The following is a 22,570-nucleotide window of genomic DNA, read 5'->3' as shown; positions in this document are numbered from 1 at the left end:
GACCGCAGCCCTGAAAACAGGGGGATCCCCTTACCACGAGTGCCTTTCTCTTGCCCGTTCTTCAGCCCGCTGCCGCTCCTCCTCTGGCTCGCTCTTGCCTCGCGGTTCCTTCCGCACACGATGGATGCCTCTTCTTTCTTCTCCTCCGCCAGCTGCTGCAAAGGCAGGAGGACGCGGTCAGGACCGAGAGGGACGCCGGCCCCCGGAGGGAGCTCTCCACAGCACCACCCGACCCCCGGCCGTCCTCCCACGCCTACCCCCTATACCCTAACAGCGCCCCAGCCCGCCCCCCCCCCCCCCCCCCCCCCCCCCCCCCCCCCCCGGAAAAAACCTCGCAGATCGGCTTTTCTCACCGAATTGGTGCTCCGTGCTCCCCCGGGCGCCACTGCTGCCACCTGCGGAGTTCCAGCCGGTGCCGGAGCTGGGCTCGGAGGCGGGCACCCTGGGCAAATGGAGCTGGGCATGCAACGCAGCGGCCAGAGAGGCTGCACCCCTGCTTACAGGGGGCTCGAGCCGCTGCCCGGACTGCAAAGCGCCCGGGACTCCGGGCCGGGCCCTGACTTACAGGGCAGCCCTGGTCCCAAGGGCCCACGGAGGCTCCTTCTCTCCGATTCAGGGGCACCCTGACCCGCACCCCGCTAACGGGGTGGTTACCCCACACAAGCTGCCAGCTAAGCACTACCAGGAGTGCTGGGCACTTTCTGCCCTGGAGGCAGGTGAATCGGCAGCAGTGGCTGGTGACTTTGGCAAGGGCTTTTCCTGGGAGGTTTTGGGGGCTTGGGCAGAACTTCCTGAGGTGGGCTCCTCATGACTTGGGAGAAGCTGCCGCTTCAATGCGGAGCAGCTGGTTGGAAAGTGGCTGGTGTTTGGGGCCTGCAAGTGGTGCTTGCCACCCTAAATCTACTGCCCTGCCCTGCCCTGCCTTGCTCTGCCCTGCCCTGCCCTGCCGTGCCCTGGTCCCCTTTCCCTCTGCTCTCAGACCCAGGAGCAGCTTGGGAGAAAGAGAACCACCGGGGAAGGCAGGAGGCTGGGGGGAAGGGGCCCGTTCCGGGCATCGGGGACGTGCCTGCAAGCGGGGCCCGGGTCCTGCCCGGGCAGCCCTGGCACTGGGAAGCCCTTTTATTGCCTTGAGCTGGGCCACCGCCCCAGAAGCAGGGCTGGGGCCTCTGCGCTTTAAGCCTCCAGGCTGCTGGGCACCACAGGGTGAGAAAAATGGGTCTGAGGCGGCTGAGCCCGGGGGCGTAGAGGCCGGAGGGGGGAAGGACGGCCGGGGGTCGGGGAATGCTGCGGGGAGGTCCCTCCGGGGGCCGGCACCCCTCTGTCCTCCAGGCGGAGGAGCTGGCGCTTGACTGCGCCCTCCTTCCTTGGCAGCAGCTCCTGGAGAAGAAAGAAAGAAGAGGCATCCATCGTGTGTGGAACTGCGAGGCAAGAGCAAGCGAGAGGAGGAGCGGCGGGCTGCAAATGGGGAAAGAGAAAGGCGCTCTGGGCAAAGGGACCTCCCTGTCACCGAGGCTGCAGTCACACAAGAACATCCTTGGCGCTTTTGGGATGGTTTTTATGGGTTTGGGGGAGGTACTTGGCTCAGTGCCATTCCCTAGATTTTTAGAAGCCATTCCAATTCTGTGTTAAGACGGCACAACTTCCAAATTTTTGCCCCTGAAAGGCCGGGGCCAGGGGCACCCGCCTGATTACAGGGGGTCCCTCCAAGCACCTCCCGCCGAGCGCAGGGGACCCACACAGCCCTACTTACAGGGCGCTCCCCCTCGGCTCGGCACTCCCAACAAGCCCCACGGAGCCCGAGGCTCCGACCTGCGCCCGAGTTACGGGCTGGCCGTCCTGGCTGCAGCACACCACCACGTCTTCAGGAGCCCAGGGAGCGACCTCGACCCCAACTGCGGGGAGGTCACCCCAGCCAAAAGCAGCGCCAAAGGCGGGACTGCGCCCTCCGGCACAGCACTGCCTCAACCTGCACCCTCTCAAGGGCGAGGGAGGGCTCGTTCCTGTGGGCTGGCTAAAGCAGCCTCCCCAGCCCTGCTTACAGGGAGCTGGGGCTGCTCCTGGGGACAGAGGGCTCCACGGCTCGTGACGCACGCCCCGAGTACAGGGCTGTCACGCTGGCAGCTCGCCAGCAGGACAGGCAGCCACGCGGGCAGAGACCCAGGCCCTGACTACAGGCAGGTCGCGTTGCCCGCACTACGACCAAGCGGCTTCGCTCCGTCCTTAGAAAGAGGGGGCGAGCCTGGCTCTCCCTCCGCTCGCGGCCTCAGAGGGGACCCCCTTGTTGCTGCACAGAGCCCTTCTTTCCCTCCTGGGAAGTTTAAGCTAAGTACGCTGCAGCAATTTTAACAGGGGCCTAAACAAGAAGCTCATTCGCTCGCTCACTCATGCAGACATGGACACAGACACGGACACGGACACAGACAGGGAAAAACAGAACTTCCCAGAAGAGAGAGCGAGCTCTGTGCAGCCAATGTCTGGGGAGCCTTCCCTACCCCCGAGCAGGAGAGGAGAGCCTCAGACCTGCCCCCCGGGCTGCATGGAGGCCAGAGGGGCCTCAACATGCCAAGGGGCTTCACGGGTGGCCAAGGGGCAAATGCCGTGACACGCCCCGACTCCAGGGGGTCACGCTGGCCAGGCCGCCAGCAGGCAGAAAGCCGCCGGGGCCGGGGAAACGGCCCTCCCCTGCTTACAGGGTGGGCTGGGGGTCCAGGGAGCTCCATTTCCCCCTCGGGTGCGGAGACGGTGGCTCTCACCCTCCTTACGGGGTTGCCACTCTCTCCGGGCAGCCAAACCATGAGGCAACATGGCAAAAGGCCAACGACCCGAGCCCTGGTTACAGGGAGGTCGCCCAGCGCAAAGCCAGCCAGGGCACCAAAGGTGCTGGCAATGCTCTTGTGTGACCACAACCCTAGTGACAGGAAGGCCCCTTTGCCCAGAGCGCCTTTCTCTTTCCCCCGCTTCAGCCTGCCGCCCCTCCTCTTGCTCGCCTTTGCCTCACAGTTCCACACGATGCCTTGTCTTTCTTGTCCAGGAGCTGCTGCCAAGGAAGGAGGGCGCAGTCAAGCACCAGCTCCTCCGCCTGGAGGAGAGAAGGACGCCGGCCCCCGGAGGGAGGTCCCCACAGCACTCCCCGACCCCCAGCCACCCTTCCCCCCTCCTATCCTCTACCCCCCCAGGCTCAGCCACCTTAGACCCACTTTTCTCACCTCCATGGTGCCCAGCGGCCCGGAGAGAGGCAAAAGAACAGAGGCCCCAGCCCCGCTTCCGGGGCAGTGGCCCAGCTCAAGGCAATAAAAGGGCTTCCCAGTGCCAGGGCTGCCCGGGCAGGAGCCAGGCCCCACTTGCAGGCACGACTCAATGCCCAGAGGGGGCCCCTTCCCCCCAGCCTCCCGCCTTCCCCGATGGTTCTCTTTCTCCCAAGCTGCTCCCGAGTCTGAGAGCAAAGAGAAAGAGGGCTAGGGCAGGGCACGCCCAGCCCCACACATCTCAGCCCCACGCCTCTGAAAGGCCGGGGTCAGGGACACCCGCCTGCTTACAGGGGGTCCCTCCCAGCACCTCCCGTTGAGCACAGGGGACGCGCACAGCCCTACTTACAGGGCGGTCCCCCTCGGTGTGCTCAATGAGCCCCATGGAGCCTGAGCTCTGACCTACGCCCAAGTTATGGGCTGGCCATCCTGGCTGCAGCACAACATCACGTCTTCAGGAGCTCCACTTCCCCCCCAGGTGTGGAGACGGTGGCTCTCACCCTCCTTATGGGGTTGCCCCTCTCTCCAGGCAGCCTAACCATGGGGCAACATGGCAAAAGGCCAACAAAAGCAAAGACCCAAGCCCTGGTTACAGGGAGGTCGCCCAGTGCAAAGCCAGCCAGGGCACCAAAGGTGCTGGCGACGCCCTTGTGTGACCACAGCCCCGGTGACAGGGAGGTCCCTTTGCCCAGAGTGCCTTTCTCGTTCCTCCACTTCAGTCTCCCGGGCTTCCTCCGCTCTTCTTCTCACTCCCTCTTGCCTCGCAGTGTCACACGATGGATGCCTCCTCTGTCTGCTCTGCCAGCTGCTGCAAAGGCAGGAGGACGCGGTCAGGACCGAGAGGGACGCCGGTCCCCGGAGGGAGCTCTCCACAGCACCACCCGACCCCCGGCCGTCCTCCCACACCTACCCCCTATACTCTTAACACCGCCCCCCCCGAAAAAACCTCGCAGGTCGGCTTTTCTCACCCACTTGGTGCTCCGGTGCTCCCTGCGGGGACGAGTGCGAAGGGCCTTCTGCTGCTCCGGGCTCCTGGCCGCTCCCGGCGGGGGCTGGACCCTCCGCACCCCCTGCGGCGTGGCTGACCGCGCCTCCCCGGGACGGCGCCTGAGCCCCAGCCCTCCCCACGGCGCTCGCAGACCCCCCGAAGGCGATGGTCGACCCCGGCCCGCCTGCCCCGAGGCGATCGCGGACCCTCCCCACGAAGGCGACGGCCGACGCCCGCCCGCCCCGAGGCGATCGCGGACCCTCCCCACGAAGGCGACGGCCGACGCCCGCCCGCCCCGAGGCGACCGCGGACCCTCCCCACGAAGGCGACGACCGACGCCCGCCCCGAGGCGATCGCGGACCCTCCCCACGAAGGCGACGGCTGACGCCCGCCCGCCCCGAGGCGACCGCGGACCCTCCCCAGGCGGCGCCGACCCCCGCCCGCCCGCCCGCCCCTTCCCCAGGCGGGTCCCTCTCCCTTTCCCCTCAGGCGGCCGCTCTCCCCCTCACACACGCGCGCGACCGTTGGTGACCCCGCACGCGACGGCTGTTCCCGCCCGCCCGCCCGCGCCCCTGCCCCCGCGAGACGCCCGCGCGCCGCCCGGGGGAGGGGGCACGCGCCCCGCGCCCGCCGCAGCCCCCGCGCCTCGCCGCCCGCCCCGGGGCAGCGGGCACCGTCTGCACGGCGCCGGCCTGCGGCGGAGCTCCGGTGGCTCCCGCCGGCCTCGGACCCGCTCCCCGCGCTGCGGCGGGCTCCCACGGCTGGGACGCGGCGCCGGTGGCAGATGCGAGGGAGCCTGGCGGCAACTGACGGGACCGGGATCGGACAGACCCTCCTTCGGCTCCACCGGACTCTCCTGCGCTTACTACTAGGAGATTTTTATTTCATTCCCAAACACTCCGCGGGGCTCTCTTGTTAGAATTCAGGAGTGGATTTTCCAGCTGTAGAATGAATTACTGGTGTAAGAGTCTAACAGTTAGTATCCTTTAGAATCTAGTAACGGAATTACCATTTGGGATTACCGTCTGTATTAGCTACTCAGAAAATGGTCTGCTGGTGCATGTGGCTGGGGCCCCACCGGGTGCACCCCTGGCACTGGCCTCCCTTCTGAGATGGGCTGCACGGGGCAACCCAGCACACGTCCTCCTCCCATAGGGACTGAGCATCTGCACAGAGAGTTTTCAGTGCTCGAACTGTACGCAACCCTTTGGAAATAGTAAGATCCTCCCTCTTTCAGTGTACTCGATACAGTTGCCACCAGTACAAGGCGCTGGGCAAACACAAGCAAGAACAGGAAAAGTGAACTGGCATCAGTAAGGAGATCAAGTCCAGTCTCACAGGACCCTAGCAAAGAAAGGCCCCACTTTTTAAAATGAGGTTTCATTACACACACACAGAACAGGAAGGTGCTTGCACTTCATTAACAGGAATTTCCACATTCAGAATGTGTGCAGGTACTTGAAGTCCACATCGCCTTTGTAAGAGGCACTGCAATAACACACGGGTCCAACAAGATCCGGGCCACGTTTTCCAGATCGGCAACAAGCGCAGACGCTGCTCGAGCCCCTGAAAGCAACCCGCACCACTCTACCGAAGAGCTACACGCAAGCGTTGGTTTATTTCCTTCCGAAAGCGCAGCTGCATCTCTGCCACCTCCTGGCGGCTCAGTGCCTTGTCACAGGACTGAAAGGTCAGCCTGTAGCAGAGGCTCTTCCGTCCGGTCTCTGGCTGCTGGAAACTGTCGATTAACTGGATGGATACGACCATTTCACCTGACACCTGCCTAGCAATTGTGTGAAAAGCAACTTCGTCAAATTGTTCCCCATCAGGAACCCAAAAGCTGACATCATGCACATAGGAAGGTGGATAGAGAGAAAAACTCTTGAAAAGCCTTAACTCTCCTCCAGGAAATTGACATAGGAACCGTGTGTCTGATGTCCAGAGCATTCGCCAGTCAGATATTCCACAGATCAGCATGACTAGGAGGTCAAGATTCAATGAAGCAAAGACAACAACCAACTCGCTGCTTACTAGTTCATAATGAGCTGTCCTTATAATTCCCACACAGGAGCCCTTCTCACAGGAGCCTGAAGTATCTATGTCCATACAGATGAAGTACTGAATTTTACTAAGCTGAGATTCAAAAGCAGCGAAGTCATTTAGCTCAGTTGTTTCAAAGCTTGTTGCTTCCTGCAAGCTGATATTAAGTTTAAAGCCAGAAACAGTCTGGTGAAGAGAATGTATGCTGGTTTTAATGTTATTCACCAACATCTTGATACAGCTGTTCTCCGTACCCCTGTTAACTGCACATACAAAAACCATCTCATGAAAAACAGGCATGGAGTAAGGAGTGATAAGACACTTCCTGAAAACTGGGCCAGAAAGAACATGAAGTGTCCCTGGGAGAAAGGCTCCTCTTTGTACTATTGCCTGAGCATCAGGTAGAAGGGAAGGTCTAAGATAATACTGTTTTGAAATGTGGCATCCCTCCTGTACATTCACCCCCCCATTCTTATCTGTGTCCCTGCAAAAATCAACATGGGAAAATAAAACTGCATTTGCCAGTCCATTAGACGTTTCTTCAGTGCTTGGAGTCTCCTCTGGTCTCAGAATGATCCAAAAGATATTTGAGTGACAAACACCATTAATGCGACCTTGGTGGAGCAGAGAAAGGCAGTAGTCAATATTTTGTAACGGAAAGGCTTGGCTGAGCTCTGCAGTGAGCTTGTCCTTTACTGTCCGTACTGGATGATTTGAATTTAGTTCTAGGAAACCCCTGTGAAAAGTAAAAGTGCAAATTACAGACACTGCTAAACAGATTTCCTTGAAATGCCTTCCTGTGATCATAATTTGAGTGCAGCAGTTTGCCCAAAACAATCTGAGATATTAAGCCAGTTTCTAGTAACTACCTGAACAAGCCAAGTCTTTCATCAAAGGTGTCACAATGGCTAACATGTTTTCAGGACAGTGCTGTTTGTCTCCAGGCTGCAATCAAGAATTAACTGCACTTTCACTGGTAAAAAAGGAATGGGACTTAACAGTCAGCATCACCATTTCCACTCAGCACAGGCATTACCACACTACAGAAATGAATCAAATTATGCTAGCCCTGGATAGTTGCCGAAGTACGCAGCAGTTTGCCTAAGAGGTTAGTATTTTTTATCCTAGCTAGCCTTAGTATTGTGGTATTAGCAGACACCAAGTCAGCTCCTGAATTTCTTCCACAGTACAGTAAAACAGATTAAAGTTTTCATCTTTATTTGTGTGTTCAAGTATACAGCAGCCTGGTCTCAACTATAAAGTTTCTTTTTGTTCTGTAGACTTATTTTTAAGTAGGCCATAACCACAAGCCAACATGCGTGAAGCAGACTTGAAGAAGAAATGGAACAGGAAATTCTGTAAGGGGAAAGGAGGGAAAGTGAAGCAATTCCATTTTATCTTACACCTATGCTGGTCATTCCCACTGAGAGCAGGAGTGTGTGTTATTGCCAAACAGAAACTAATTATAAAACTTACCTATTAATTTTATCCACAAGTACTTGTGGTACTTGAAAAGAAACTTTTCGGCTTTCCAGTTCTATCTCGCAGATCATAGGTTTGAAATATGGAAGTGGCATGCTTCGTGTGAAAATGTGGTTTAAAGCACCCTCTACACAGAAAGATTTATCTTGACTCCTGACAATACATAAAACCAGAGCAAAGTCATTGATCGTTTCCTGTATTAACATGTCACAAGTAAGCATTACACAGATAATTCTGTGTAACACTAACACACCTCTTGTGGAATCCCAGGTCTTGTTACAAGGTGACAAAAATGCAACACTACCATATTTTTACTGGGCGTGTGGTCCAACATTGGAACAAGTTGCACAGAAAGGTTGTGCAGTGTCCATGCCTGGAGACTGAATGTGACTCTGAGTGACTTGCTCTAGCTGGCTCTGCTTTGAGCTGTGGGGTAGGCATAGATGATTGCTGGAGGCCCCTGCCACCATCAACCATGCTGTGATTCTGTGACTGTCTGCTAAGCAGATACACATACCGCAGTCCTCCTGCTGTCTTTAGGCTGAGATTGACATTTGTTCTGACATGGACCATGGTTACCTGTAGCCTGTACACTTATATCCATGGATAGTCTCTGCTTTAAAAGGATGAACGTTACTCAAGATAAATCCAGCTCCTGCTGCCACAGCCACTATTTGCCAGCTGTTGTGCCATTCTCTCCTTGGTTGATCAGCAGGTGTCCCACCCTGTCCATTGCAAAGAGCCACATGGACCTCTCCCTCCTCTGTCAGCACTTCTGCGGAGCTGGAAGGAAAGCCAGGCAACAAGAAAAATCCTGCTAGCACACCCAGAAATTTTATAGTGCCAGAAAAACACCTGTAACACAGCTAGAAATCTGTATCACAGCAGTCAATTAGCATTGAACTACTTCTGGTTTACTCACCTATGGAAAAAGTGGGCAAGAAGCTCTCTATTCTTCACTACCCCAGCCTTTCTCCCACAGTGAGGGAAGTTGAAATAAATACAATCAAATTCTCTTTTTTCTGGTAAAAAATAGTCCTTCAGCTTGGTGCAGTCCACAGAAAACACAACTTCAGCTCCTTCAAAAGTAAACGAAAAACAAGACTCTGATGTTTATCATTACAGAAAATTTTAAAGAAAGGTAGCAATTAAAATCCTCTAGTCCATTTTTAAGCATATCAGAGCAGCACCTGCCAGCCATCTTCCCACTCATCTGCATTAGGAAAACCAAAAAGCCTAGGCTCCCTTTGCTCTCTTGCAGAGACTTCTCCTAACTGGCTACTTGTTTCAGTACTATTTCAGTCTGATTAGATTTTAGGGTATTTGATTTAGTCTCTTGGGCAATTCCAATTCCTCATGCCAAAAGTGGTCTTCTGAGATGCTGTCGTGGTTTGACCCCAGCCAGCAACTAAGCACCACATGGCCACTCCCCCCCCCCCCCCCCCAGTGGGATGGGGAGGAGGATCGGGGGAAAAAAAAGTAAAACTCGTGGGTTGAGATAAGAACAGTTTAATAACCAAGGTAAAATAAAATATAATACTAACTATTAATAATATAGTAATAAGAAGGAGAAGAATTGTAATGAAAAGGAATATAACAAAAAAAAAAGATAAAACCCAAGAAAAGACAAGTGATGCACAATGAATGGCGAGCTAATGGCTGAGTACTAGCGACACCGCTTCTCTCCCCGTCCCGGCCTCCTACGTTGCTTTGCCCGAGGGCCCCCACTACCACCCTACCTCCCCACCGGCCGGCCAAGCTCCGCCGGCGCCGACCCACCTCTCTCCCGCAGCCGCCGGATGCTCTCCGCGGCTCGCCCCCGCCCGGACGCCTCCTCTTCGCTCTCGTAGCAAGTAGCCACGACGTGGGTCCCCGCGGCCCCGCACAGAGAGGCCGCGAAGGAGAAGTTGCCCTCCCCGAGCAGCAGGACGCGGCGCACCGGCGCCATGTCCGCAGCCAGCCCAGAGGCCCCCGGCGCTCCCTCGTGACGTTCCCGCCGGCCAGCGGGCCGCTGGTGCGCTCATCGCCTGTTGGTGGCGCCAGGCCGCGCCGCCCGCGTCCCCTGTGAGGCCTCGGGCGGCCGGCCGTGGCGTGGCGAGCTGCGCCTTGCCGCGGCCCCGGGCCCCCGGGCCCCCGCGCCACCCCTGGGCCCGCTGCGGAAGCGGCTTCTCCCCTCCGGCGCGGCCTGAGCCTCTGCGGGCCTCCCCGGTGCTTTGTCGGCAGCCGCTCCCCCTCACGGACCCTCTGCGCAGGGCCCAAATAGCTGCCGGCGCCGCTGGCGAGGCCAGGAGTTGTGACGGGCCGGCCGCTGCAGTCCCAGAACTGCAAGTTACGGCTTGAGAGAGAATAGCCATGCTTTACTGTCACCTGTTCTATTTGTGTGCCCTCAGCTGCTGCACAGGGCGAGGACAGTGTTTCAGCAGTCACATGGGTAATGACAGTTGGAAGGCTTAAAATTGGCCAAGGCGAGCTCCAACAGAGACCTACTGCCTGCAGTTATGAGGTCTGGTCCTGGTTCAGGCGTTAGGTCCCTGTGGCCTTGGGTAAATCACTTCATTTATTTCAAAGAGTGGGTAAGTTACTCTGAGAGGTATTCAGTAAGGTGAAGCTGAGAAATGCAGTATCACAGTTTAGGAAAATAGATACTTACCATACCACCTCCCTCTCCCCCCGAAGGAACACAGTTCTTCTCTGATGCCCTCTGTCATATGTGGAAGTATAGGAGGTCCCTCTCTAGTCACCAAGGGGGTGGAAGGGACAACATTCCATGTCATGTTACCTGCTGTTGAAATCCAAGCTGATCCTAGGGACTTGTTGATTTCTATTGCTAGATCATGTCCAAGATCTGTTTGTACAACTCCCTCCATGGCTCCTTAATGCATGCTACTGGCCACAGGGAACTGTGGATAAACTGGGACAGCACTTCTAAGTTTTCCCAGTATGGCTGGAGGTGCACCACCAATGAAAATGATTACTCAGTGAAAATCCTTATGGGGAACTGGAATGAAGAGCGATACGATATCCAGAGAATTGTGCAGCCCAAGCCACTTCCTTCCCAGGTATGTCCTTGTGCTTTTCCTTACTGTGGATATAGGAAATCTCACTTGAGATGACCACTGGTCACTTAATTTGGCATGCACACAGAGCATTACCTTTTCCATCCCCAGCTACGAATACATCAGAGGTAAGCCTCCCATGAGTAGCTTCCCTTTCTGCAGCACTGTTCCTAGTCTTTTCTACTGTTTTTTAAAAATGCAGAAAGGCAACAGTCAGCACCCTTTTCTCTGATGAGTGCCCTACAACAGTTCCACTACAGGAGTAAAGATGTGAGGAATGCTTTTTTGTGTAAACTCAGTCTTACTCCTTGTAACAGTGGCCCCAGTCCAGCTCTCTTTCCTTTGCTGTTCAGATGGTGAAACAAAAGTCATCACTGAAGCTTTGTGATCTTAGGTTAGACTGATTTGAAAGTAGTAGTGCAATTGCAGATACTTTGATCTTCCTGTAAGATACAAAATGTTTGTGTTTTTTACTTACATTCAGCCATGCTGAATGTGAGTTTTTCTTTTCAGTATACTCACTGCTTTGAAACAACATACTCTTCAGATTACAACAAAGGAAAGCATCAGAGAATAAAAAGTACGTGCACAGAACTGAAACAGTCTGTTGGTTCTGTAGTGTAGCTGAAGAGGAGCTTCTGAATGACATTTGTGCTTTGAGATGACAGAATTGTTTTGTGTCATTTTCTCATTGTTGAGTTGTGCTCTTGTGCCACCACAGAACAGGTATTTCGAGTCATTCAGGGAGTGGTGTTTGCATTTCAAGTGTTCTTGTCTAGCTAACCTCATCATGTTTATCCCCAATGAGCTTTCACTCAAAATTCCCATTTCTTGCTCCTGAGTTTGAGCCTAACAAAACCCTGCTCTATAGAAAAGATTTCCCTCAGTTGCACTTTCTGGATATATTGTTACTATTTTGCACTTACTTCCTCAAGGTTTTTTGTGTTTATTCTTTTAGGATTTGAACGAGAACCTCATTGGTTTCCAGGCCACCACCCTGAGTTGGAACCTCCTTCGTTCAACCCAACTGCTCAGTCCTGCTACACAATAGACTACAGGCCTCCATATGGCAGCATTTTCTTTGCTTGTGTCCAACACTCAGAGAAGGAACAAGAATGATGCAGGAAAAGCAACAGAGATGGAGAGAATCTGCAGACTATGCCTTCAGAAAAGCAGCAGGCCTGTCTGCTAGCACTGCTACAAGGATATCCTTCAGGCAAAAAGACCTGTCACACATTAAAGCCAAATGTAGCATCATGTGAAAAATGTTCTTCCTGCTTTCTAAGCTGTATTGTTTGTAACCTATGTGTGCTTCTGTCGTTCGTTTTGTGTGCAGAGGTGACTGCAAGTCACCAGTCACCCTGCGCCTTGTCAGTCAAGCCAACTAACACCTTAACTGGAAGAGCTTATTAGAACCAGCTAATAGGAAGCACTAGACCTTGGCAACTAGGTGGGATTTGGGGTATTTGACAGTGATGCCACATCACTGAGTGCTCATTTTATTTTTCTCACTTATAGCCATGGAAGAAAGATGTCCTCTCAGTTCATCTGAGATTTAAACTGATACCTTCTAATGTAACTTCTTTCTTAGCAGGTATAAGGAACATAGAAAATAGGTCAGGTCATAACTGAGTCTGATGATCTGTGTGACAGATCTATGGCATTCTGTCCTTTTTGGAGATGAATTTTAGAAATCCAATTCCAGTAATACAGTCTTTCCTTTGTGCTCATATCCCTTTGAAGAGAGGTGCTAAGCAGATGATGACACCTGAGAAGGACTTAGTAGTGTTTTGTACCACTCAACAATGTTAGCATAAATTAGATTAATACTGTAGACGTCATATTCTGTTCATTGTTTGAAGGGCACTGACAACATAGTTTCAAAGTGATGTGATTTGCACCATGAGAGCAGGACTTTTGTCTCCTCTCTGGATATATCTGTGTTTACTGCAGCTATGCAGTTTTCATCTGCAACTGCAGATGAAATTGGTTGCAGCACTTGTATGCTTCTCCATAACATGAGTCATTCTAGAGATTTAAGATACAGTTGTCTTCCATTCAGTTGTTATCTAATACCCACACTTCGAATGGGTTTTGATTGTCATGAAGTTGTTTTACCAGTCTAATCTCCACTGGAGAAACTTTTCTGTTGCTTGTGAAACACTCTGAAATCCTCTGGCAACATTGAAGGAAAAGGCTCATGCAATTAGATGTTTGCAAAACATTAGAGTACACGAAGTGAAACTAGCAAAGTGTTTCTGAACACCAAGACAAGCTCTCCTGGACACACCTGCCACTCAAGCTGTAAGCAAGAATGATGCCAGGTATGTTTCCCTGCACAGCAACCTTACACGGCTTTCTTGACCCAACACTTCCCTTGTCCTCAGTGCTCAAAGCAAAAAAATACAAACTGCTTATTCATGTTTTATTTGTTAGTAAACTTACTCAGCATAAATAATAAGAGTAGCCATTCAATATAGCTGGCATCTGATGAAAAGTGCTCTTGAATGGCCCCCTGGAGTGACTTTAAATAGCAGCCTACTTCCTTTGGGCTCCTGCAATGGCAGGCTTCTCTTCACGGGTGATAGGGATAGTGCGCTCAGGGATGTCACTTTGTTTCCTTGGTGCGCTCACAGTCAGGACACCATCCAGAGAGAGTGATGAGGTTATGGTCAGAGGGTCCACATCATCTGGAATCCTGTATTTCCTGTTGAACTCCCTGGCAATAAAGCCATGCTCATCCTTCAAAACGAGAAGAGAAGGAACAGCCCTGATTAGAAACGTTCACTCAGTTCCACCTAAACCGTGGGCCCTTTGCATAAAGTCTGAGATCAGGAAGCTCCAGCTCTCAAAGGAAAACTTTTCATAAAGTTAAAAGAGTTTTTATTATGAGATGCCCTTTTTAAAGAGCCAAGACTGGCCGAAGTGAGACACTGCCCTGCCTAGGCTGCAGGTGCCTGCAGGTACACTGTTTACAGGAGGAGGCTTTATGTTCCAGCTCTTGTGCCAGCGAGGGACTGGCTTCATTGCACAGTGGTGTGCTGTCATTCCTAAGATGCAGCAGCTAGACCTACATGCAGTGCCAACCACACCTGTTCCTGAGGGTCTCCAGAGCTCTAGTAATACACAACTTTCTAGTGAGCTGATCTCTGCTGTAGTGCTTGATTATTTTCTCAGCCAAAAAAATTTGCAGAAGCTATGTCAGAATTACAGGCTTCCACGAGCTACAAGTAATGCTCTGTTTCCTGACTGACAGATCTGTGCTCCCAGAAGCTCTTAGAGCTGACAATTCCAGTGACATAGCTACTTTATCATACGTATTAATTTCCTTTTGGCAAGGAGGCGGGGGTGGGGGGTGGGAGGGAGATGGGGACTGGCAAACCCTGTTACACACAGCTTTGGACATGAATTTTGACTTCTGTCTGCCCAGTTGCCACACAGGTCTCCAAAGCCAGCAAGCAGTGGGATGACTGACAGCAGAACACAACCTTTAAGGATTACAAACTGATAGATGGACCTTTTTCAGGAAGAGGTAGCCTCATAGTAACAGAACACTGATTCATTATGTGGTTTAATTATTACCGTTTGTTGTTAGCTTATTGAATGCCTCCCAGCATTCCTGGCCTCTTCCCAGAAAGAGGGAGGCCCAGAAATGACCATTTCAAAGATGATTTTCCAGTTCAGTTCACAGTTCATGTAACATCAGCAATAAATCTCCACCCTGTTGCTGCCCAGTCTGGGATCAGCTGGGGGGGTTGCACAGAGCATCTTCCATTGGGATTGGTTGATAAAAAACATTAGAAGTATTTGAGATGAGCACAGGAGAGGATTGTTTTGCAGTTTCCTTGTTTAACCATAGATGAGGAAGTTGACACTGACTATCAGTCGCACAGTTAAAGTAGAAGTACCTGGCGCTCCTCGTGTTTCCCGTGAATTTCTATCATGTCCCCAAGCACCTTCACTTTTAGCTCCTCAGGGGAGAAATGCTTCACATCAAGATTTACAGAAAATTTGTCCTTCTCCAGTCGCATCTGCAAAACAAGGAAGTGACTTCAGAAAAGAGCAGGTGAGGGTTTCAGCTTAGAAAGGCTCTCAGAATATAGCAGTTCAAGACTCAAGCTGGTATCTACACATGTACTGTCTGATCTTCATTCAGTCCTGGGATTCTGATCTGGGTGGCTTTGTCCCTTGCTGGCCTGTTACATTAACGCCCATCACTAGAGTATCTAAAATATGAATGCTTTCTCTTGATCACATGAGATAAATATTTTCCTTGAGAGTGAGGAAGAGATTCTCTTAATCTGAATTTGTTAAAACTGACTCTTTAGTTGGTGTACGGGTTTCGCATCCAATTCTTTTTACAGAATGTCTGGAGATTTCCAGTTTCTGTGACTGGATTTTGCAAAGTCTTTCAAGCAAAAGAAACCCTGACTGTGCAGCTGACTGCAGCTCATCTGCAGGCTTGCAGGCTTTCCCCTGCATCGTCACTCTTTAGTAACCAAAATAATGTGTCACTGGTGAGCAGTACTGCCTCACTGCTCACCTCTGTTATCTGAGGAACAGGACTTCTGCCGAAACTGAGTTACCTGCTGCTAATCTCACCTCCTTCCCTTCCATTTTGCACTTTATCACCTCGAACAAATACTGCTTTTTGCTGCTTCCTGAGGTTGAATTTGCATTTTCTGCCTATCTTGGACATGTGTGTGGGACTTTGCTATATGAGCTGGCTGTCTCTGCCTTTCTGCTGTATTTGTGGTCAGGGAGCATGTGAGCCTTCTGGAGCTCTGCTCTGGGATGTGGAGGCAGCCTCTGTGCCAGCTCTAGGCTTACTGGTTTCCGCAGTTTGACCTGGGAGTCTAGGTTCTTCCTCCTCCTTCTAGATTATTTGTGAAGATTTCTCCACTGAGGTAGTCAGATGTTGTGCTTATTATGGCTGCTTCGGTGGACAGCCAGACCCAGGTCACTAAATCAAGGGAAACATTATGCAAAGATTAAAAAAATACTTTCCTCTCACTCCTTTGGCTTAGAATAGCTCTACAAGTTACTTGTAAATAAGACAGTTGACTCGCAGAACAGGCAAGGTTGTTTGAACTGCGTGCCTCTCGGCTCAGCCCCTGAAGCAAGCAGATGGCTGCTTCATGATCCTTTGGGTCCTGTATCTTACTTAAAATGCTGCTCTTCTCAGCAGTGATTCTTTAAAATAGTCCCCTTTTTCCTCAGCAACCATGAGCTCCCACATTGCCTGACATGAGGATCCCACTACCCCTGCCCACTACCCCTGTGCTGTTTGCTTCTCAGGAGGGAGTGGGAATGAAAGTTTTGCACAGCAGACAGGGAAATTAGGCTTCCACCTTTCTTCCATCAGCTCTTACAGTCAATTGCCACACACACTCAGCTCAGTTTCTCTCTATTCCCAACACTATGGTAATACTTGCTCTCAGTCACAAATGATTAGCAGAGCACGCAGAGGTTCTTGCCTAATGCAGAGGAGCAGAGGCACAAACACAGCACCCATTTCCCCAGCCTTTTCCTAATAACCACCTACAAGCAGCTTCCAAGCTCTCAGCTCTGATGGGTCTCCAGCTCCAGACCCATCAGGATGTGTACACAGCAATAACAAAGAGCATTAAGAAGGGAAGATTACCTCAGAGAGTCCTGTCTCTAGCCAACTGGGCATCCGAAGAATGGGGGATCTCATCAGGAAGGGACTGAGGCTGGGGGAAGCAGGGAGCAGCTCTGACTCCTGCAGATGCTCTCCGAAAATCTGGTCAAAGATACGACTCGGTGCCAACCAAGATAACAGGGGTCTGCGGATCAGGGGGTTATGAATGGTGATATCCATTGGAGTGCGCTGGAGGAGCCTGGCAAACAACTGTGCTGCAGTGCTGTGCTGGGAGCGCGGGACAGCTTTATACCCGTGCAGCTGGCCTGGCCTTCCCCCCCCGCTGAGGCCTCTTGAACAGTGGTGTCAGGGATTTTATTGTCCCACTCCTGGGCTGGTCCCTTCAGCGGTGCCCAGTAGCTGTCTGGGGGATTTGAACACGCTGCTGAGGAGGAGGGGGAAGAGGAGAAGAAGAAAAGGAGCCTAATGGGGCAGCAAGAAGCCAAACTGCCCAGCCACCCGCCCTGCTCCCCACGTGCTGTTTATCTGCAGAGTCCCAAGCAGGCTTGGCGGGTGTTCCCAGCTGCTTTGGATGCCAGCAGGATCAATGCAGCTCCTATCTTTGCCTCACAGGGAAAATGACAAGGGGCCGTTGTTCCCGCCGACAGCACTGAGACTTCAGCTCCCCACATCACCCACCAGTCTAGGAAGAACTCTGCCTCTCCTTAAGGCAAAGGAAACCACAGGCCTGCTTTAGTCACAGGGCAGGAAAGATCCCACGAGGTCTTTGCTGAGATACCGCTGGCAGTGCAGCTCTCTGGAGCCCAGTAAGCCCTGCTGCCTTAGTGCACACCCATTGGTGTTGTGTGCGAATGAAGGATGGCTTTCTCCACAGTGCTTCAGCCCAACACTTCTCGTCTTTTGCCCACTACAGAAACCACTTTGCTGGAGAGAGCAGAAAAGCCCGACACTCTGTGACCTCAGAGTACTCCAAAGGGCTGTGCGCAGAGATAAACTGGGTATGCCAATGGCCTCCATGGTGCTGCACTGTGACATGCCTTCTCAGGGATGCAAGCTACCTCTGTCTGCCTGTGCCCCTGCAGTAAGCTGATTTCCTATAATTATGCTCCTAATACGTCTTAATTCACACATTTATTTTAATTCCTGCGTTGCCTGTGAACCTAAATCATGGGAATGGATGGGTTCAGCCTAGCAACTGTCCTTAAAGGGCAAGAGCTAGCCTCTGCCTCTGACAGCTTGCAACTTAAATACAATTACTGGCTCAGAGGCACATCATTCTTACTGCTAGCACCACCAGTCCTTTGCAAAAGGGTCTGACCCTCTTTGTCTCAGCTTGCCTGCAAGAACAGGGAGCAGAATTTGCTCTATGCAACAGCTCAGGCCATAAATACCTTCTCCAATTCCCCATTACATCCACAGCAGTGCACCTGCTCTCTCATACTGCAGGGACATGGACTCAAGGAAATCTCTGGTTTCAGGGTACAAGGAGCTTAACTGGGCACTACTCCCCCCCCCCTCCCTTCCCCAAGTCAATAAAACTGGATCTATGCAAGCTTCAGATCCCTGGTTAACTTGTGATCACTGACACAAGCATTTCTCGGGGTCTCATTACATTGTGCCAAAGCTCTGGCAAGTGAACAGTCTGGACAGCCAGCTTGCAGCAGCATGGTTAGGGATGTGGAGGTGTCAGTAGTGGGATCTAGATCCTGTCTATCCCTGCTTAACTACCTGCAGCACTTCACCACTCATAGGAATAAAAGGCTTGAGCCGTCCGCTCAGCTTCTGGGAAAATCAAGCTCCTTTGTGTAGGGCACAGGAGGGGCTGATTTGAGCCCTAAGCTCCCAGTGGGGCGATGGGTGTGATAGTGACTTCTCGTGACTTTGTATGACCTGATCAAGCACCAGCCAGCATTAGCTACTGCAATGTCCCCACAGGGTGCTTCAGGGCCAGCAGGACCAGTGTCAGGGACTCCTTGAACCTGCTTACAATGAGCCTTCTTGCTGGCCCTTGCCTTTGGGAGCACCACAGGCAGCAGAGCCTGAGGTCTGTCTTGCTTTCTCCTACTTCAGCCTCCCTCAGCTCACCTCCGTGCCTCCCTGCTGTACTTGGCTGCCCATTTGCCTCCTGCACCCCCTGCTCGAGAAGGGGATCTCAGAGGCTGGGAGCAGGTGTGGGATTTTCCCGAGGCGTCCCTGACTGCAGGCAGTGCCTGCACTCCCTGCTGGAATGCAGCGAGAAGCTTCCCTCGTCACCCTGGCGAGGCATCCTGGGGCCTGTGCGCGTGGCTATTTTGGTCCATCTTTTTATCACACACTCCTCCCTGTGGAATTCGCCCAATTAAAACCTTGCAATCTGCAGCCTTCACTCAGAGGCAGTGAGTGCTTAGAAGGTCCCTTTTCCAGACACGCCATGGCTGCACGGACTGTCCCCCATGCCTACCCCATGAGTTCGGAGTACGAGTTTGCCAACCCTAGCAAGATCTATGACCAGAACTTTGGAGAAGGTAAGAAAGGAGATGAGATCCCCCCAGTACCTTTCTCTCCTCTGGTGCAGGAGGGCTGGTGGAGTCCCCCTGGGGAGACTGAGCTCCAGAGCAGGCTAGGGAAGCTGGTGGCAAGGAATGTTGAGCATAAAAACCCAGGTCAAATCAGGGGAGAATATTCAGGGAATAGCCAGGGTCTCTCTCTTCAGGTCCACTTCCTCCATCCATGCCTACTGCTGTCTCTCCTGTCCCTCCCTCATGCCCCCAATGGTCTGGCATTCATGCATATGCTGTGCAAACATGGAGCAAAATGCTCCGGTGGGGGGACGGGGGGGGGGGAGACTTTGCAGCCGGGGGCTGTGGAGAAAAGCTGAGCTGGGGTGTTCAGCACAAAGCCGGGCAGTGGCTGGTGGAGGGGAAGGAATGTGGGCAGCAGCAGAACCATTCAGCACCAGCACAACAGCATGAAAAGGCAAAAAGCTCCAAGGAAAGCCCCCTGGACAATGGCACACAAAAGGTCTTTAGTTCTTCAGGGTAGTTTCTTCACCATCAGCATTTTCCATGCCCATTCCTGGCTGTGGGCTTTGCACTGCAGAGCACCCAGTGCACCTACCAGTCCCTCCCTGTCCACCCAGCAGACATGTAAAAGCTGGATGCCAGCCTTTGGCTTGCTGGCAGTTGCCAGCTGTGTGGTGGGAGGCAGTGGCTGGCAGGCATCTGGCTCTGTGTGTGTTTTAGAGACACAAAGGTAGGAACTGCAAGAGAGTCCATCCATATTGTGCTGATGTGGTGGCAAAACCAAGGTGTTTGCCAGGTTCCAGCCTCCTCCTGTAACCCTCCCCTATCTGCTACCAACCATCCTTCTCCAACTCCTTCCCCTGGAAACCCCACACTCCTCACTGAGTCTTATTTTCAGGTGTGTCCCCATGTGAGATTTTAGCTCCTGCCCTGTACCATGGCTACTACATCAGGCCTCGGATCAATAAGCAGCTGGATCGAGGCACCTCTGAGATCAGCCTCAATGAGCACAAATTCCAGGTGTTCCTGGATGTCTGTCACTTCCTGCCGGATGAGCTCACTGTCCGCACCGTAGACAACCTGCTGGAGGTGATGGGGCAGCATCCACAGAAGGCTGACCGCCATGGCTTCATCTCCCGAGAGTTCACCAGGACCTACATCCTCCCTCTGGATGTCGACCCCTTGCTGGTGAGAGCCACGTTGTCCCACGATGGCATCTTAAGCATTGTGGCTCCCCGGACGGGGAAGGAGGTGAAGGCCAGAGTCAACGAGGTGAAGATAATCCAACAGGAGCCGCCAGTGGGGAAAGAAGAACAGTCTGAGGAAGGAAAAGGGAAGGAAGAGTCCTAAAGGCCCCAGATCTGGGCTTGCACAGGGAAGGCGGGGGGGACAGGGATGGGGAATCCATGGTGCCAGACCCCTATTTCTCACCATCAGTGTTTAGCAGGCCTGTGAGGCAGCCATATATAAGCCAGACTTCTGCTTCTTAGGGCTGATGGATGGAAAAAGGGACTTGGAACTGAAAAAAGAGGGGGACTAAAGTGTTAGTGTGAGGGACTGTAATGCAAGTTTTCTCCTAGGTCAAGTGCTCATTAAGCACCATGCAGGGTGCTCTTCTCTCACCCTAAATGGCAAGGGTCACTCTTACCCTAAATTGTGAGGCTGTGTTGCAGTGGACTGTTGAACAGCTGCTGTGCTTTAGCCCAGAAGGGTACTGGGAAGAGGGACGAGATGATCCCAGTGCCTCACTTCTGAGCTGGTGGCTGACCTTTGTGGAGATGGAAGGTGCTTGTTGGTCTGTAAAAGTGCCTGCAGCCCTCAGGAGGAAAGAGGAATAAATCTGCCTCTCATCTTCTCTTGTTTGCCTTGGATTCATGTTGCTTCTGGCCAAGCTACTCTGCAGCAGGAAGGATGGACAGTGCCTTAGCTGCTCCAGATGTGGGGAGCAGAGCAGCAGAGAGTTCACAGTGAGCTCATCTGTGGAAATGGCATCAGTGGGGACTTGGAGGGACTCTGTCCATGGGGCAGCCAGGGGGACCTCTGTGACTGGGCCTCCTGGCTCAGGTGCAGCTGGAGTTGCTTGCTGTTGTAGGGAGCCCACAGTGGGCAGTAGCCTTGAGGAGAAAAGATTTAGAATGATAGGCTCTTGGAGGCCCACTGTGCATTTCCAGACCTGCAGCTGGAGTTAGCCCAAGTAAACAAATGCCAAGCCATGGTCTCTGCTTGCTTCAGCCCTCTAGTTTATGAGACATAAGGCTTGTTTACACACAGACATTTTCAGCCCTTGTGAGGAGAGTGAACCCCAAAATGCTGAAGGGAAAGGCTCTGCTCAGATCCCAAGTGCCTTGCTGGCATCCCAGCACTCTCTGTAGAGTCACAGCAGGAATGAATTTGGCCCCTTTTGCAGACACCGTGATGCTACCGGCTACATGAGAAATGTCTCCGTAGTCTTGTGATGTTGGGCCAGGGATCATGTGTGCTGCTGTCGGTGGCAGCTGCTGCCTCGGACGGCCCCGAGGGCTCAGCAGGTGCCAGTTGTAATCCTTGTCTGGTCAGAGCCAATTAAAGCAGCCAAAATGCTGTGTCACTGGCCAAATATGGGGGTCCTTGGCATGCCTCAGTGTAGCCCTCCCACACAGAAGAGAGGAGGTTCCAACATCCCTGTGGACAGAGCTTCTCCCTCTCCCTGCTGGGATGTGACCTGCAGGCTTCTGTACTCTGCCTCCATGAATACACAGGGCCAGAAATGCCCTGCTCAGGAGTCTATCCCATGCAGCATACCTCCTCAGTTGCTGAAACACTGGTATAAGGCTGCTCTTTCACCCTTGCCAGGCAAAGTGGGATCCAGACCAGAGTGAACCACTGTGCAGCTATTTTCAACTTCTCAGGGCCCCTGCCAGCAATGAGGATCAGAGTCAAATTAAGAGCAGCCCTGCCTGCCAGCCTCATGAGAGCAAGCGGGAGGATGGCTAAGCCTCCATCCCCCCTGGTGCAGATCAGATACCCACACTCACAGTCTGTACTGCTGAGGGATGCCCTTACTCATGAAGTAGGACCAGATAAGCTGCTGCCAGTAAGTATTTCAGACACTGTCAAAATAAAAATCACCTTTACAACAGGCTTTGTCTAAGTCATTAATAATAATTCCAGAGATAATCCTGGGATAGTGACTTTCAATCACCTGAAGCAGCTGCTTGTAAAGGCAGGAACAGCCCAGTCCTTAACTACTCCCCTGTGTACAAGCCTCTCTCTGCTCCTCAGTGCATGCCACACCAGCCTCATGCACTGCACCAGATACATACCGCATTTGCAGCAGCACCCACTCGAGTCCCGAGTCCCAGGAGGGCTGAGTTTCTGAGCCCATATCACTGTGGTGAGGGCAGAGACCTGTGTCTGTGTGTGGGCTCAGGCACGGCCATAATTTCCTTAGTCCCCTGCCATAAAAGGATTCCTCAAACTCACAGCCACTTCAGAGCAGCAGCTATAAAAGGCGATTCTTTGTCTCTGATCTGGCATCTCCTGTGCTGGGAAGAAGGATCGATGGTCCCCTCGCTCACTGCAGGCCTCCTGTCACTAGGATAAACATCTTCACTGTATTGGGGATAGGGAGGATGGCCAACATAGGACCTGCAAGC

General features: G+C 52.8%; 4 protein-coding genes across 4 annotated transcripts; 2 read left to right on the top strand and 2 right to left on the bottom strand.

Moving 5' to 3' along the window:
• Positions 1-5,623: 5,623 nt before the first annotated feature.
• FDXACB1 (ferredoxin-fold anticodon binding domain containing 1) lies at positions 5,624-9,703 on the bottom strand. Its single transcript, XM_050910973.1, has 5 exons — positions 9,535-9,703; positions 8,678-8,834; positions 8,335-8,538; positions 7,750-7,908; positions 5,624-7,009 (listed from the first exon to the last, which is right to left on the bottom strand). Exons 1-5 carry the CDS (start codon positions 9,701-9,703, stop codon positions 5,821-5,823), a joined length of 1,878 nt encoding a protein of 625 aa, XP_050766930.1. The 3' UTR covers positions 5,624-5,820.
• An 886-nt stretch (positions 9,704-10,589) lies between these two features.
• Positions 10,590-12,073, top strand: CFAP68 (cilia and flagella associated protein 68). The gene is given in 4 exon segments (XM_050910842.1): positions 10,590-10,814; positions 11,325-11,391; positions 11,770-11,882; positions 11,885-12,073. Coding segments are annotated over 4 exon segments (594 nt in total).
• A 1,155-nt stretch (positions 12,074-13,228) lies between these two features.
• CRYAB (crystallin alpha B) lies at positions 13,229-16,712 on the bottom strand. Its single transcript, XM_050911026.1, has 3 exons — positions 16,456-16,712; positions 14,720-14,842; positions 13,229-13,553 (listed from the first exon to the last, which is right to left on the bottom strand). The coding sequence occupies exons 1-3, from the start codon at positions 16,651-16,653 to the stop codon at positions 13,350-13,352; spliced, it is 525 nt and encodes a 174-aa protein (XP_050766983.1). The 5' UTR covers positions 16,654-16,712; the 3' UTR covers positions 13,229-13,349.
• Positions 16,713-18,844: 2,132 nt separating this feature from the next.
• On the top strand, positions 18,845-20,309 carry HSPB2 (heat shock protein family B (small) member 2). Its single transcript, XM_050911050.1, has 2 exons — positions 18,845-18,938; positions 19,834-20,309. The coding sequence occupies exons 1-2, from the start codon at positions 18,845-18,847 to the stop codon at positions 20,283-20,285; spliced, it is 546 nt and encodes a 181-aa protein (XP_050767007.1). The 3' UTR covers positions 20,286-20,309.
• Positions 20,310-22,570: the final 2,261 nt, after the last annotated feature.

This window comes from Gymnogyps californianus, chromosome 25, assembly GCF_018139145.2.
Source record: "Gymnogyps californianus isolate 813 chromosome 25, ASM1813914v2, whole genome shotgun sequence".
In the NCBI taxonomy this organism is placed as follows: domain Eukaryota; kingdom Metazoa; phylum Chordata; class Aves; order Accipitriformes; family Cathartidae; genus Gymnogyps; species Gymnogyps californianus.
Note: the sequence above shows the minus strand (reverse complement) of the source record. Positions and strands in the feature narration are given on the sequence as shown.

What these genes read in the sequence shown, in the direction of transcription:
- CRYAB (XM_050911026.1), bottom strand. Translation starts at nt 16,653, where the DNA reads ATGGATATCACCATTCATAACCCCCTGATCCGCAGACCCCTGTTATCT. An exon ending in TAGAGACAGGACTCTCTGAG is followed by an intron (nt 14,843 to 16,455) that starts GTAATCTTCCCT and finishes CTTGTTTTGCAG; the next exon opens with ATGCGACTGGAGAAGGACAA. An exon ending in GGAAACACGAGGAGCGCCAG is followed by an intron (nt 13,554 to 14,719) that starts GTACTTCTACTT and finishes CTCGTTTTGAAG; the next exon opens with GATGAGCATGGCTTTATTGC.
- HSPB2 (XM_050911050.1), top strand. Translation starts at nt 18,845, where the DNA reads ATGGCTGCACGGACTGTCCCCCATGCCTACCCCATGAGTTCGGAGTAC. An exon ending in TGACCAGAACTTTGGAGAAG is followed by an intron (nt 18,939 to 19,833) that starts GTAAGAAAGGAG and finishes TCTTATTTTCAG; the next exon opens with GTGTGTCCCCATGTGAGATT.
- FDXACB1 (XM_050910973.1), bottom strand. Translation starts at nt 9,703, where the DNA reads ATGGCGCCGGTGCGCCGCGTCCTGCTGCTCGGGGAGGGCAACTTCTCC. An exon ending in TATAAGTGTACAGGCTACAG is followed by an intron (nt 7,909 to 8,334) that starts GTAACCATGGTC and finishes ATGTATTGTCAG; the next exon opens with GAGTCAAGATAAATCTTTCT. An exon ending in CTTGTGGATAAAATTAATAG is followed by an intron (nt 7,010 to 7,749) that starts GTAAGTTTTATA and finishes TACTTTTCACAG; the next exon opens with GGGTTTCCTAGAACTAAATT.